The 16,182-nt window shown below is 45.1% G+C and overlaps 1 protein-coding gene across 6 annotated transcripts in view; it reads left to right on the plus strand.

The window, feature by feature from the left end:
* The window catches only part of RPS6KA2 (ribosomal protein S6 kinase A2), a 447,811-nt gene that overhangs the window by 308,376 nt on the left and 123,253 nt on the right, over window positions 1-16,182 (plus strand). For 5 of the 6 annotated variants that reach the window (XM_032253221.1, XM_032253224.1, XM_032253226.1 and 2 more), the window contains one exon: window positions 14,778-14,894. In XM_032253221.1, coding sequence (XP_032109112.1) covers window positions 14,778-14,894 — 117 coding nt within the window. Of the gene's footprint in view, window positions 1-13,789; window positions 14,596-14,777; window positions 14,895-16,182 lie in introns of those variants that run through there. The other variant, XM_032253220.1, reaches the window with a different exon arrangement.

Below are 16,182 nucleotides of genomic sequence, written 5' to 3' on the forward strand. Positions count from 1 at the left end.
CGTTTCTTCCTGTCCCCCACACAGGATGCGCATCCGGAGCTGGGAAGAGGAATAGAAAGGAACAGAAATTCCTGTGGGATTTTTATTCAGCCGGCAGCTTCTAGTTCCATGGTTAATTCTGCTTTGCATCCAATGTTTACAACAAAAGGAAGAAGGTTAAGCTTTAGATCACTTTCAGCTTCATAAAACTGGCCTGACGGTCTGGGAATACATTAGTCCCAAGTCTTGAAACAGAAGCGAAAACGTTCATGAATGAGCAAAAATATGACGATCTCTTACTTCTGGGAAAGGAGTAGCAGTCATTTCTCAGGTCATCATTATTTGAAAAGTTGTAAGTGTAATAAGAAAAATATGTCACTCTGTGGGAAGAAGGAGCAGAAAGCTGAGCTTACGAACTGCATCAGTGGCTTCAGTGATGGCAGCGCCAAGAACCATGCTGGGAAGTTCCAAATACTCTTCCCAGGACAGACAGAGAGACAGACAGATTCACACACAGGCAGTGGTGCAGTTTCCAGCCACTGCCTTGGGGTAGCCTGTAGGTGAGAGCTCCTTCCGAGATGCGAGTACTAGTTTCCCATGAACAGACTTTGACCTAACTGTGTGTTTTTCAGCAGGGCTAAGTTCTCAGTAAGATCCAAGAATACCGATGCAAATCTCAGTAAGGATTTGTGCTAATGTTCCAAAGCTGTCATTCTGAGAAAGAAGAGCAATTTGGAAACATTTGAAAACAGATGATAGTAGGCTGGCTTTCCTTTTTTAATGTATCAGCTTGTAATGGGTGCAGGAATTAGCCAAGTCTGTTTAAAGCAGTGCCCTGTGTTTGGCTCAGCAATGGCATCGCCTAACAATGGGATGAGCCGCACGTGTGATAAGATGTGAGCTTGAGTCAGGGCTGACTGGCCCACATCACAGCTAGCAGAGAGAGGGCTGGGGGCAGGTCCGCGAGTTGTCACTGAGTCCTTACCACTGCCCAGGCAGCTTGCCGCTCAGGAACACCGCAAGTGGGTGCCGTTTTTTTTTTTTTTTTTTTTTTTTAATAACTCCTAACTCCTGTTTCTTTTCCAAGCTTGGTCTTGCATTAAGGAGTTGAACTTTAGAGAAAAAAAAAAGTGAGAATAAACATGAGTAAGTAGAGGGTGGGTGTGGTGGGTCGCACCTATAACCCCAGGGAGGCTGAGGTGGGCAGACTGCTTGAGCTCAGGAGTTTGAGCCTCGCCTGTGCAACATAGTGAGATAACCACCTCTACAAGAAAATACAAAAAAATTAGCTGGGCATGGTGTCACTTACCTGTAGCCTCAGGTACTTGGGAGGCTGCGGTGTGGGGAATCACTTGAGCCCAGGGAGTCGAGACAGCCGTGAGCTGTGTCTACACCACTGCACACCAGCCTGGGCAACATAGTGAGACCCTGTTTCAAAAATAAAAACAAAAACAAAAATGAGTTAATGGCTAAGACACCTGCTCCCTCCAGGGTATGAGTTGAGCCTATCTTGCGAGTTTGACATTCCACAATATTATGTTGGTATGTGTTCATACGCTAACAAGAATAAACCATTCAGATGTCACACTCTTACTAAAACCTACTGGGTGAATGTCAGAGCCAGACTGCAGAATCTGGAGAGAACCATTGCCCACCTGTGGCCGTTGCCAGGCTATAGCCCACATCAGCCTCCAGGGACCAGCGTGGTGGTTGGCCTGTCCCTGCTATGCCACTGAAAAAGAACTGGTCGTCTTTGTGCATAGGAAATGATAAAACTTCTACTTAACAATTCGGGAATAGCATCCTCAGTGCATGAGTTACCTAACCAAGTTTCCAGATCACCTTTTCTAAAATAAACAGTGGGCTTTTCGGCATGTGGCCATGAGAGCTTCGGAAACCTTTTGGGATGTCTTCTCCATCACTGAAGTCTCTCCCAGGCAAGGCGTGTGGTCCAGATGCAGAACAGGACGCCTGCAATTGGGGAATGTGGCCAAGGCGTTTTACCAAACCTCAAGCTAGGTACATTTAAAAAAAAACTTTTATAATACAATTTCTTTTGATCGTGAACATTTATGTACAATGCCAATAATGGCTTCCAGAGTGTGGAAAGTTCTCAATCCCACGTCTTTTGCCACACAGAGGGATTGGCTGTCATGGTGATGGTGAGGCCCTGCCGCTGGGTGATTCTGCAGCCTGGCATTTGAGCAGGGCCTCCTGGGGACCGCCAAGCACCACTCTAAACCATGTCACAAGTTTTCATTGGTTCCTTGAACAAAGACTGGAGAAAGATGGTACCAGACACTTTGCAAGGCGGAAGGGGGTAAGCAGGCATTAGTACAAAATGTGGCCCCTCCCGTGGGGGGTCAGAGACCCATGAAATGGAGACTGTATTTAACGCATGCACAACCCCTGGTTTCCCTTGTGTTTATGGGGTCAGGGAGCTGCTTTTGAGCAGCACTGGGTAACAAGGATCTCTAGGTAGATGAAATCCACGGCATTGGGTAACAAGGATCTCTAGATAGCTGAAATCCACCAGGTGTGGCTCTCCAGCCTGTCAGTCTTTGGTGCGGGCAAATGATAGTGAAAATGCTGATGGAATTAAGGTGTGTCATAAGACAGTCTGAAAGGACACATTGCACTGTGTAAACCACTTCAGTTTGTTACCTCACTTGAAATACCCTATTTGTGCCCATGACTGTTGGGAAATCTGCAATTTGTAGCTCACGTTGGGAGAAACTACTGCATGTGTGCATTTCAGCAGCCAACGTAATTCCATTCGCCGTATCGCTTTGCGCCGCGTTCTTCCAGCTCTAAACATTCTGCAGGCTCGGGGTGGAGGGCGGTAGCAAGGTCGGCGGGCTGGTGGGGCCGTTTCAGAGCTTTGTGCTGCAACTAACATTAAAAAAAAAAAAAGCTTCATAATCTTTTAAAATGTAACATAACTAAGTTATTTTAAAGAGAAAAGAAAGAGGATGCTTATTTAGTTAACTCCTTTGAATGGGGTTTTTGTCCAAAATTTTAATATATTTTCAATAGTCTTGGAAACTGCTAAGAGATTATGTGCACGTGACCTCTGAAATCACTTAAACTTCTTCTGAAGTGTCGATTGTTGTTCATATGGATTTCATTTGTAAGGATCGTCAGGGTAGGAAATAGTGCACACAGCGGGGGCTGCCGCCTGCTACACATCAGCTCCACTGGCCACGTTGGAAACCCTCTCTCAGGAGAATTGGGAACTGAAAAAGTAGTTAGGACCAGAGAGTATTGCAGAAGAAGTTCCCTTCCATTGCCCCAAGTATCTCATTTATGTACTGGGGAATACCGCTCACATTGAACCTTGCTTCAAAGATTGAGTATCAGTCCAACACACGCATACATTATCAAAGGGAGTGTCGCTGATTTTGCTTGAGTTAATCCTAATGCCTTTGAAAAAAAAAATTAAACCCTTCATATTTCTATCTAGAAAACTATTTAATGTAAAAGAAATAAACGTATAACAGTTATCTAATTAGTGTTACAGAGAGTAGTACCTAATTTCACTTTTAAACAAGTTATTTTGCTTGTCAGTTTTCAGTAAATTGTTGCCACCCACCCCTAGAGACACCTGCCTCCCAGGAAAAAATCTATTAACTGAATCCCTGACTGCCTGTGGTGCTGGGAAGTTCATGTTTTCCATCCGCACCCTGATTGGAAATTCCATGTTGATGCACAAGAGGAATCTTTTGTGTTGAGTATAAAAAACGTTAATAGCTTTAAAAATATTGATTCTTTTTTTTAACCAATTAGTAGGTTTATTCTTTGATTCACAAATGATATCCAAATTATTTCCATTGGCTTCCAATTTTTTTCCCCTGCAGCAAGTTGTTTGATCTTATTTGCTTTTCAAAACTCACAGTTAATTTTGCCTGAACTTTCTATTATAATTCAGTGGAGCTGGATAGGATAGCAATGGGTAAACAAAGGGAATGTCACATAGTTTATTATTTTAAATGTCCAGTTTTCTATTTCTGTATAGGAAATTTAGAAAACAAGGGGGAGAAAATTAATCACTTATATATTCTATCACTTCTAATATCTTCATGTATTTTCCATAAGTATTTTTCCTACCTTGTAAAAATGTCATGGTAATCATCATATACTGACATTTATTTTTCTGCTTTCTTTAAATCTTATAACAGAGCTCTTTCAATGTTGCCAAATAAACATAAAATCACTTTTTACCATTTTTAAAATTTCTAAATGATTATAGAGTCTCAGAAAGCTGCAAAACACATAGCAGAGGTTCTGTGTCCTTTACCCAGGCTCCCACTTGTGCAACCACAGGACAGTATGAAAACCGGGAATTTGATATTTACTACAATCAGCAGACCTTATTCATATTTTACCAGTTTTACATGTACTTATGTGTGTGTGTATGTGAGTTCTCTGCAAATATGTCACATGTATAATTTGTGGCAGTACCATCCCGATGAGGATATAGAGAGCTGTCCCAGCACTGCAAAGAACCCTCATGCTGGACACACACACACACACACACACACACACACACCCCAACACCAACCATCCCACACCGCTGGCAGCCACTAAACTGTTCACCTCTATTATTTTACATTTCAAAAATATTATGTAAATGGAATCATACATTGTATAATCCTTTGAGACTGGCTTTTTTTCACTTAGCATAATTTTCTGGAGATATGTACACCTTGTGACTCACAGTAGTTTATTCGTTGTATTGGTGCATAGTATTCCGATGTGATGTACTGCAGCTTTTTAAACCATTCTTTCATCGAAGACCATTGGGGCTGTTTGGGTGTTTGCGTGACAAATAAAGCTGCTATGAACATTCGAGCACAGGTTTTTGTGTGAACATAGTTTTCAGTTCTCCTGAGATAAGTGCCCTGGAATACCTTTGCTGGGATGTTGCGTTTTGTAAGACACTGGCCAGACTGTTTTCTACAGTGGCTGGAACATTTTGTATTCACACCAGCAACGTGTGCGATCCAGCTTCTCTGCATCCTCCTCGGTGTTTGATGTTTGTCACTATCTTCTCGTTTTAGCCATTCTGGTGGGTGTGTAGTGACATTTTATTATGGCTTTCTACTTCTTTAATGACTAATGATATTGAGCATGTTCTCAAGTGCTTATTGTCATCTGTGTATCTGCAGTGGTGAAATGTCTGCTTCTCTCACCCATTTTCCAATAGATTGTTTGTTTTGTTTTCCGTCGACTTTGGAGAATTTCTTATATATTATATAGAACCTTTGTTGGATATATGGTTTACAAACATTCTCTCCCTCTCTATAGCTTGTCTTTTCATCTCCTTCACAGAGTGTTTGCAAAGCAAAAGGTTTAAATTTTGATGAAGTTGGATTTGTCAGTTTTTCCTTTGAGGAATTATGGTTTGGGTGTCATGGCTAAAAATTTCTTCTCTAGCCCTAAGTTTGGACACTTTTCTCCTACATTTTCTACTAAAAGTTTTGTAGCTTTATGTTTTATATTTAAGTCTGTGATTCATTTTCAGTTAATTGTGTAAGGGATGGAATTTAGGTCAAATGTCTTTTTTTTTTTTTTTTTGCCTATGAATGTCCAGTACTCCAAAATCATTTGTGGAAAAGGCTGCCTTTTCTCTATTGAATTGATTTCCCAAAAGCAGCTGGGCATATTTGAATGCTTCTATTCCTAGGTCCTCTGTTCCATTATATTGATCTGTGTCTCTGCCATTCAGCAGTAACACACTGTCTTGATTACTGTAACTATGTAAACTTTCATTTGGTGGAAAGATCATCATTTTTCTTATTCTTCTTCCCCGCTTGCTGGCTGTTTTGATCATTTCTTATTTCTTCATGCTTTAAATAATGTTAAAGCTTTCTATGTGTAAATGTTTTTGATGAATTCTGAGGAGTGAGGTCCCTGGATCAGAAGGCATGCAGGTTATGCCTGTTGGTTGACAGTGGAATTTATACAGAATAGAAGAAGGCTTTTTGTTCAGGACCCGTCAGTCCGCCCCATAGGACAGGTGCATTTCCACTCACAGTGATATTTCTTTTTTGAAAACACCGACTCAGTTACTTCGATCCTTTCCTGCATTGTGGCTGACTGCTCTCTATTACAATTAATATACAATTCCATATAAGGCACAATTACTGTTTTTCCAAAAACACGACCTCGTGCTGCACATGTGCTGCAGGAGAAGCGGCTGCCGCCATCACTGTGCCCGCCAGAATGGCCTCTTCTGATCCTTTAGCACATCATTCCATTTGCTAAGATGTTATCAATTTGAATAATACACCCAGATCTGCAGCCTAACGATTATGCTGTGCCTGCTGTTATCCAGATCACAAACATTGTGCATGACGGGTCGGACGCCAGCACCGCTGCGGGGAGTGGGCACTCGGCCACTGAGCTTTCGGAACCATTTTAGGGGTGAGACTTTCCCAGTCACCCCATCAGTTGTGATATTGATTGCCATGAATTTGGTGGACCATTTAAAAAAAAAAAAACCCCATGACTTAAGCAGCATTTCCTTGCAGAGCCCAAACTGCCTTCCTCTAAGTTGGTGGTGTTGCAGCGCTGCAGAATGAGTTGGCCCCGTGCGCACTCCCATCTCAGCTGCTGGAGAGGACGCACGTTAGTGGCCTCGGTACCCCAGCAAGCATCCCTCTACTGGGTGTCTGAACGGCCTGATCTATACAGCCTCGCATTTTTGCCCAGTGCACTTGAAATAGAAACAAATTTTGTCTACTCGCTGGGCTGAGGTGGAAGGATCGCTTGAGCCCGGGAGGTTGAGGCTGCAGTGAGGCAAGATTGTGCCACTGCACTCCAGTCTGGGCGACAAAGTGATGCCCTGTCAAAAGAAAGAAAGAGAGAAAGAGAGCGAAGAGAAGAGAAAGAGGAAGAGGAAGAAAGGAAGGAAAGAAGGGAGGAAGGGAGGGAAAAGAAACGAATTTTGAGTGAGAAGAGCCCACTAGCTCAGAGTCCCCGATGACTGGGCACTCATGGGATGTGCATTTTCTTTCCATCCCAGTTGACTCAGCATTTTTTATTCTGCCTAATGGAAATATCGCAGCCATCAGCAGCTTATTCTTATAGATGTGTTTACCATACATTCACCAACATGTTGCTTTTGAAAAAGAATGAGATCACATTGGAAACATGTAGTTAATTGAGTCTGGGAGAAGATAGTATTTGTAGAGATTCTGTTTTCTCTTTTCTGGTAAAGAAGTGGGAAGTTTATCCCAGTCGGTCTCACTGGGATGTGACTGTCATTTTCTTGGTTATACTGATCACATAATTTATTATAATATAGGTTTTTCCACTTGTAATTTTAAATCCTATGTTGCCAGTGTTCTCTCATCTCTTGGTGCAGTTTCATACTATATATTCAGAGACAAAGAAAAAATATGTTAGTTTCCCAAGTCAGGATGACACTCTGGCGTAAATAATGTGCTATTTGGTGCACACCAGGCATGCCTCCTGGTGTCAGTGTCACCCTCTGTGGGTTTTCACCTGGCATTATTTTAAATTGTGCGAAATAATACAGATGTAGTCAGCCCCGTTAGGCACTTATCCCACTGCTCAGACCAGAGATCGTCCCACCTAAAGCTGTTCCACGAGGAAACGCTGTGGCTTGACCTCGCCTGCATTCATGTCCCATCAGCCCCAAGTGTTGAGGCTGCTCGGAGATTGTCCGTGCATCTTAATACACTCACATCAGTCGGCAGCTACCGTCTCATGCCCCCATGCTAGCAATTAGTCTCTATAAATTAAATCATTGGAGATGGTTTTCAAGACGGAGTGGGAAGGGTCAAGGAGCCACACCTTAAACACCGTGTCAGACACCAGCACCAACACCCCGAGCTTCTGTGAGGACTTCGCACTGACGTTTCCCAGGGAGGTGAAGGATCGGAGCGTTGGTTAGAATGAGCTCACCCAAAGAGTGGCCGGGTCAGGACTGGGAGCCCTCGTGTGTGCAGGAGCCCTGGCTCTGCACTCTGCACATCTTTTCTGTGGGAAGGAGGCCCCTGCAAAAGCGGCGCTCCATCTGTCAGTCACCGTTTATAAGCACAGCTTTCAGAGTCCAATTTACAATGACTGTGATTTATAAAAATGCCAGCAGACTAAGGGCTGAGGAGGGAAGGGAAAAGAATCCCAGAGAACAACAGACAATGAAGCCGAAGGCAGAACCAGTGGTGGGTGGCGGGCTTCATTCAAACCAGAGAGGAAACGTCCTGGGGGAGCATTCCTCTCACCTCAGTCACTAAAATGAGCAGGGATGGGGTGGGGAGGCAGAAAGGCAAGAGTTTGGATAGAAAGAGAAAAGAAAGGAGAGGCGTGCTGAGGCTGGTTTTGCAGCTTCTCCTCCTTTCCGTAATACTGAGCACTCAGTGCTGCTGTGTTCTAAGCACCTCACACTCAGCCCAGCCTCAGTTCCAAGGAGCTTCAGTGAGTATTTTAACGGAGACTTCTCCTGAAGATGAAAGGAGCCCCAGCGGCCAGCCCACTCGTTGACTGTCACTGTGTATGTGGTGACTGCAGTGACCACTCTTGGATGCTAAAGCACTTTGGTCAGAAAAACAAACAGCGATTTCCTAGGATGGATGAGGAAACAGAGCTTACCCTGTTCTTGGACGTCACTTTCCCTCCGGGGTCCTGTGGCATCCATTTGAGCATTGTATCGAAGATAAGCGGTCCAAGCTCTGAAAGTGACCAGGGCTGAAAAGGAAACCTTGGCTCGCTGAGCAAGCCCCCGCTCTATCAAGCATAGAGGGTCACACTCCTGAAATTTCAGAGCTTCTGTCTGCGATCTTGACATTGCATCTGGTATTTTCCTTTCTCTTTCCTTCTCCTGCTTCCCTTCCTCCTGTGATTCTGTGGCAGATTTATTACTCTTTAATTAAGCCATCTTGTTTCACCTAGATTCCAACAGGCGCCCATGTCACCAGCCTGTCTTTCATTCTCGGGGGTACAGGTTCTGCTGCAGTAAATGGCTCACTTATATTTAGCTTTTTAGAAATGGAAGGGAAACTTTCTGTGGAAATGGTTTCCTAAGGAGTTGATTGGACAAATGCAGCTGGTCCCATCTTTTCACTTCACATTTGCTCACACCAGAAAAGCAGACGCATTTGCAGAGACACAGAAAGGGCAGCTTAAAGAGCAGAGAAGTTCCCGGAATTTGCAAGCCACTACCGCTGTAAATGCCCTAGGCCCTGGTGGAAGCAGCGTTGCTGGGACCGGGGATCCTGGGCCTCCGGTGATCTGAATTCTGGTCCTTGAATAATAAGATGCCCAACCTGATACAAGGGAAGTTCCTTCTGGGTCTTAGAGTCTGTGGTTCAAATGTGTAGTTATTTTTATTTCATATTAGTAATTACAAAAACGGCCTACTGGAGGATTTTTGTCATAGGTGGCATGTGTTCACTGGTGTAGCCAGCCCTCCTGGTGACAAAAGGCCCAGGCCGCACGCGCTGTCAGGAGTCAGGCGGCAGATGGATCTCGCGCTCCGGAGCTGTTCCTGCGCAGGCTCCCCTCTACTCTCGTCAGCAAGTGTGCACTTGTTTTTCCCTTCAGGAAGAAGCTAAAAAGCCATTTAGTGAATCTTCTGTCCCTTTAAAAGCATCCCTGAACTTCCATTTCTACAGCATGGTAGACTAGGCATGGCCAGCCCTCATGTGAACACAAAAGTCCTGGATAAAGTATCTCTCTAAGGATTTTAAAAGTGTGAGTGAGTCGGGAAGTGAGTGAGAAATACGCAGAGGCCAAACTCCATGCTGAGCAGGGACCCAGAACAAGGAGGTGGTGAAAGCCAGCTTTCTCCTGGAGGCCAGGTGACAAGCTGGTGAACTTGAGGCTGGCAGGGCCGGGGAGCTGGGCACAAATCCCAGGGCTGGCCCCAGGCAGACCTCTTGCCCCACTGCCTGCACAAAGCTGGGACTTGAAGGAGCTCTGTCCCCGTATAAGAAAAAGCCAGAACAAGACCTGTCTACCTCACATACACTCATGTGTGTGCATTCCACATGAACACACATGGCCACACACACATGCACACACCCAGGACAGTCGCCTGTGATGGGCCTCTAGAACTGGACCTCAGGGAGCAGCCCCTGCTGGAGATTGAGATTTGAGAGTTCTCAGTGTTTATTTACATGGTACGTAAAGCCCTGAGACAGGATGAGTTTCCGAGGGGTTAACTAAGGAGACAGGAGGCCAGGGACTGTGTCCAGGGGAGAGGCGACCTCGGCAGACACAGAAGGAGGGGCAGGTGGGAGCAAACCCAGGGGAGTAGGATATACTGGAATCCAGGGGAGGGGAGGGTTTCCAGCAAGAGGTGGTGAACAGCCATGTCCAGTGCTATGGATGATGGAAATTTGGCCGCTGGATTTAGCAGTGGGTGAGATTTGGATGACTTGGGAAGGGCACTTTTGGTGAGATCATGAAAGGCAGATTCTAGGTGAAGCCATGTTCAGAGATTCCAGACCAAGGAGGCCTTACCTAGGGCTTGGGATCTGCATTTTAACAGGTTCCTTGGGGTGATTCTGAAGCAACACAGAACATTCATCCAGAACACAATACTGTTCCTCAGCAGGCGTGTCTGGGTTTTGTGCCTTAAGAGAGTGACTTATGATGTGGTGCTCTGAAGCCTTTATATGATGCCAGCCTCTTAGTCACCTGGGATTCAGGAGGACTCTGCCAGTGCTGCCATCAAAGCCAGGCTCTCATCCACCTGCTCATGTATTCACACCATCAGCAGTGGGGCGGAGCTGGCTTGATGGGACCCTGCGTCGGAGTTACGGTGCTGTCCTTGTTCTTTTCTACATCTTCATAAACCTGTTTAATAACGTATTCTGTTATTTTTCTGGGAGTTACTGTCCTTCATGTGAATTGATGATTTCTAGAATGACCTCTCTCCTTTTTTGGAAATAATGTGAACCCTTGCGTATCTTTTATTTCCTACGTCTTTATCACTAATATTCTGCAACTTTTAATTTGCACTTTTCATAAATATTATCCCTTTAATGACATGAAGAGCAGATGATTCAGAACAGAGGAAATGACCTAAGAACGTGACTTTGGCCCAGAGAGAGGTGTGCAGAGGCGCAGTGGCCGGCCTCCCTCGTCTTCCTCCCTGTCTCTCCCACTTCCCAGCTGCTCCCAGCGGCTGCTGAAATACCTGCCCGGGACTTCCTGCAGCCACTGGAATTTTGAGTGCAGTTCCGCAGGAATTTTAACAATTCCTTGTCACGTTTTATCACACTCAAATGTCATTTAAACAGTTTATACCTCTAGTTTTTCTTTCTCACGTTACAAAATGTTTGGAATTGTTGCTCACGGAGCTGGCACCTGATCGTGGTCCCAGCTGCTCCTCCCGGAGCTCTCAAGTTAGCTTTAAAAATACTGTTTACAGGGCTGTGCTGGAAACCACCTGATCGTCCCATGGATGCAGCAGATTCGGGAACAGACTTGATCGTCCTAAGGGATTGCATGCAAATCCACATCAAGTTCTTGATAAAATTACCTGCCTCGTAGAAGAGAAAAGGCACAGATTTCAAAATGAAATGTGAATAACATTTTCATGCTAGCTGCCCCTTAGGGCAGTTGCCGCGCAGGGATCTGGAAAGCAGGACTGTCCTGAGACATGGGCGGCAGCCCCGGCGTCCGGCAATCGGGCTTCATCTGGCTGTTTCCTGTTCACACAGACCCCAGAGTCCGTGCTGACTCCGGGGAATGCCAGATCTTCTTTCGTTTGTTTTGTGTTCATTTTGGGGAAAGTGAAGAACAAAATTAAGCACCCTCAGGCAAGTTCAAGCTAAAATGCCACTATGAAGGCAGAATTCTAAAGTCTAAAAGGTGACACTCTTGGGATTATTGTTCCATTGATACTTCAGATTCTTTGCTATTAAAAACCTTACTGCTTTTAAATGAAAAATTAACCCTATTGCTGTATTATCAGGGAAGAAAACTGAAGTTTTTCATGTCATTCTAGGAGATGAACTTATGTATGCCCCTTGGGTACATTTGCCTTAAACACTTTGACAGCAAGAATCTGCACAGAACTTGAAATGTTATGAGACAGCTGTGCAGAAGGTTTTGACTGGAAACGTCAAAGAAATGACTCAGGAAGGTGAACTTCTGCAGTGGAGGCTGCGGTGTGGACAGGGAGGCAGGCGGCAGCATGGGATGGCAATTCGGATGTGCTGAGGAAGGTGTGAAGCCGGCCTAAAGCCCTGGGAGCTGGGGAGCACCCATGGGAACCCAGAGGTGCTGGCGTGCATGGCCAGGTGGCATGGTGACCTGGACACTGTCACTCTCACTGCAGAGCCCAGTCCTACAAAGGCATGTCCCACAAAGGCAGTGAAGGGGACTGGCCCGTAGGCTGCATGAGCTCATTCACCACAGCTGTGGGCCTCAGACCCTCCACAAATTGCTGCTGAAGAAAAGGAAGGAACTGGAAATCTTTAAGAATCGTACATAATGGCTGGGAAATGTGCCCTGGGAGAGCGTGGTGGCTGGAGCAGGAAGCCTCCCTGGCCAGCTCGGGCCTCCCCTGCCCCACACCTCTGGGCAGTGTTGGATTTTACTTTCTGTTCAGCAGTATAGCTGTTGCCATGCTCACGTTACCACCGTGAAGTCACAGAAGGATGTGCTTTGGTGGTGATCCCTTTTTCATAGCGTGGGCGTCGCATGAACACAGCTGCATGTTGGGAGCTATTTTGGGAGGGAGGCTGGGGTGTGGATGACTCATGCTCATGCTAGTCCTGTAGGTAGAGGACGTTAATGGACCCGCTGTGAGGAAAGTGTTTTATTAACTGAAGAGGGGCATTTTGTTGGTCTTTAAATGACAAATCGTCAGCAATTTCTTTTTTCTTTTGGTAAGTCAATGACGGGAAAAGATAGCGTATATGTTTCTATGGTGAATTTTTTCAGACCTGGGTTCCTGGCTTTGTTTTCTGTGCAGGACATCACCTCCAGCAGCCGCGGAAGGCAGTGGTTCTCACAGGCAGTGACACACGTGGAGCCCTGGGGGCCTCGTTTTTCTCTGTCCCTCTGTAAACCAGGAGATTTCACCACGAAAGCTGCACAGTCCCTGGTGGCTAGCGTGGTCCTGCAATTCCAGAAAGCCTGCGCTATGAAGCCAGGAAGGGCTTAAAATGTGATGTCTGCCCACAAATTAGCATCTAAATACAATGCCCATTGGCTGGGGTCTGCCTCTAGCGTGTTACTTCCTCTTTCAAGAAGTAATTACAGAGCAACAAAATTGTAATTCGGTGTCTTCCAGCTGCACTCATATGCACCTCAGGATGGATTAAAGAGAGTCAACTTTGGCTGTACTCATTGTTTTCCCAAACAAAAACACTGTTTTTACCAAAATAGCAAATAACCCTTAAAGATATGGAGATGGAAGCGTTTCCTTTAACTGTGAGAATGGAAACGCCAAAAATAACTGCATAGGCCTCTAATCCATGAGAGTTTCCACAGCTTGGACACTTTACATACGTGTAATGTGCCTATGTTTGTGACATGGAGGTAAAATGACAAGATTTATAAGTAACTGTTTTGAGAAACTGAATTTTTCAAACACTGTAACATAAATTATTGCAATTGTGATTTCATGTGAAAGTATTCACTCTTAGACTAAAACAAGGGCCTTAGCTGTTTTAGTCTAAGCGTGAATACTTTCATATGAAAGTGACAGAGGTGGGTTTCCCATCAGGGACTGACTTTAAAGCTAAGTGCCTCCACCCCAAGGTATTTAGCTTTAAAGTCAGTCCCTGTTGGGAAACCCACCTCTGTCGCTTTCCAGCTAGTAATATATATAACCTGAGTCTCAGGAGAAAATCGCCACAGTTTCTAAATGAGAAGAAGAAACGGTGAATGAAAGGCCCTGGTTCCCACAGCACACCACGCATACAATTCCCGGTAGCTGTTTTGGGATGAGTGTTTTAGCCAGCCCTTTCTGAAGTTTTTCAGCCCCTCACCCCTGTGAAAACTGTAGAAAGGGGCGTATGAATGTATAGATAACGGAAGAGGAATCTCAGAGAAATACGGAGATAATTCAAGGAACAGCTGGGCTCTAAAGTCTCATGCGGGGAAAAACACCTACTTTCCAGGTTTTCCATTTCCAGGCCTGGCGCTTGGGCAGATGGTCTACCCCTTTACAGGGGAAGTCATATGACTTTGGGGACAGGAAGCTCTGTGGGGAAAATTTGTAGTGTTTTCTGTCAGTGAGTTCACTTATAGACTCTTTTTCCCACAGGGAAACCTTGCTTTCTGGGCTGGTAGAAAATCTTATCTGACTGCTTCTTCTGAAATGTAATCTATAGGACGGCAGTGAAGTGTTCTTTGCGTTAGCTTTGACAAAATTCTAGGAATGGCATGAATCGGAAGGAGAAGGAGAACAAGCCGTCCGCAGCTCTCAGACCACTTCTCCGTGTAGGAATCGGTCAGTGCCCCTTTGGGGTCATTTTGTTCCGTAGCTGCTATATTCATCGTTCCAGAACTTCTGCCCAGACTGAAAGAGCAGAATGGATTTTATTGAGAGTGCCCTTAGATTTTTCTGAGGTCCCAGTAAGACCAAATGACAAAAGTCAATGGAGAAAACAAACCGTGAAGGCCCAGGTGGGTACACACAATAACGGCACACGTCACCAGGGCGATTCCATAAAACTAAATGGTGTCTTAACTTTTAAACTCCAGCGCTAAAATCCATAGCAGCCCCGGCTCGTGGTAACGTCAGGGAAGGAGGAAGCGGCTCCGAGAGACTCCTCGCTGTGTTTCTTACCCATGCTGCTCTCTTGCAGGAAGAAGGAGTCGTGAAGGAGATTGACATCAGCCATCATGTGAAGGAGGGCTTCGAGAAGGCAGACCCTTCCCAGTTTGAGCTGCTGAAGGTTTTAGGACAAGGATCCTATGGAAAGGTAAGTTCAACCCTGGCTGGCTCTGAGTCTCATTCCTGAACACAAAGGACACCTGGACAGAGCCCCACTGGATGAAAATGGCAAGTGATCCTCACCTGCAGGGCCACAGTGTCGAACCTGGACAGGTCAGAGCCGTGGCCTCACTTTGCACAGGGCAGGGCTGTGCGGAGTGACAGCAGCAGTGCCGTTGGGGCAGTCACGTGCATGCCTCCCTTGGCTCTCGGTTTGTCACCAAGGTGAGGAGAGTTACTGACCCTGCAGTGTATCTTCGAAAGTGCATTCTAACAGCTGTTTTCCCCAAAGAAAGAAAAAATAAGAGAACAAGAAAAAGAAACCCTCTGAATTGGGCGCAGGAGCCAGGAAGGCTGGGGTCTGTCTGCAGCAGGCTTCCCTCCTCACCCTGCGTGGTTGCCTCCAAAGCCTCGGCTTCCCCACCCGCTAAATGACATGATAAAACCTACTTTATACAGTTGTTCCGTGGAGTAAATAAACCAGGCTCGAGTCCCACCCAGCAGTTGCCTGAGATGTATTTGTGGGGTGGAATTGTTCATTTCCTTTTTTTTTCCACCTTCGAATTGCAGCAATAAAAGCTAATTTCTTTCAGGAAATGAGAAATAGTTGGCTCTTCATTTAATGCCTCGTCCGTGTACAACAAGATGTCAATAACGCTTTTCAGTTACCATGGCATGTGACTGATTCCAGCACAATGCTAATTTCTCTGCCTCCTTGGGTTAGCTGTTAGAAGTATATAGGCTCTGACAACTTGATTTCTAGAACATAAGGGCCTGAAATAAACCATGAAGCCAGTCGTTCCTTGCATGTGAGCAGAACAGCCCTGGCTCTTTAAAGCAACTATTTTTGTGTGGCGTGTAGACATTTACCAAATCTTTTCATTCTTCACATGACTTTGTGCCAAAATGAATGTGGCTCCTGTTAATTTAAGTGTAGAATGAATAGGACGTTAGTGTTCTGGGTAATCCTACAGACGGCATGAACTGGAATGTTTGCAAAATTTCTCTTTTGTCATGCTTGCAATGTAGAATATCTTTTTCTTTTCTCTTTCTCTTTTGTATGTGGTAGTAAGGAACATGTGTTTATATGATATGTACACAAAATACATTAGATTAAACCATAGGAAATTACCGGCATGTTGGACCTACAAAAATGGCTATTTAATAGAGTTCATATGGTGTTTATGAAATAGGGGGAATGAAGATTTCAATTTCTCACAATGTTAATAGCCATTACCAAAAAATACAAAATCACAGAAGGCAGAGCCTGTGAAATG

The sequence above is a fragment of the Sapajus apella genome, unplaced genomic scaffold (genome assembly GCF_009761245.1).
Source record: "Sapajus apella isolate SASKATOON/1434 unplaced genomic scaffold, GSC_monkey_1.0 scaffold82, whole genome shotgun sequence".
Lineage (NCBI taxonomy): Eukaryota > Metazoa > Chordata > Mammalia > Primates > Cebidae > Sapajus > Sapajus apella.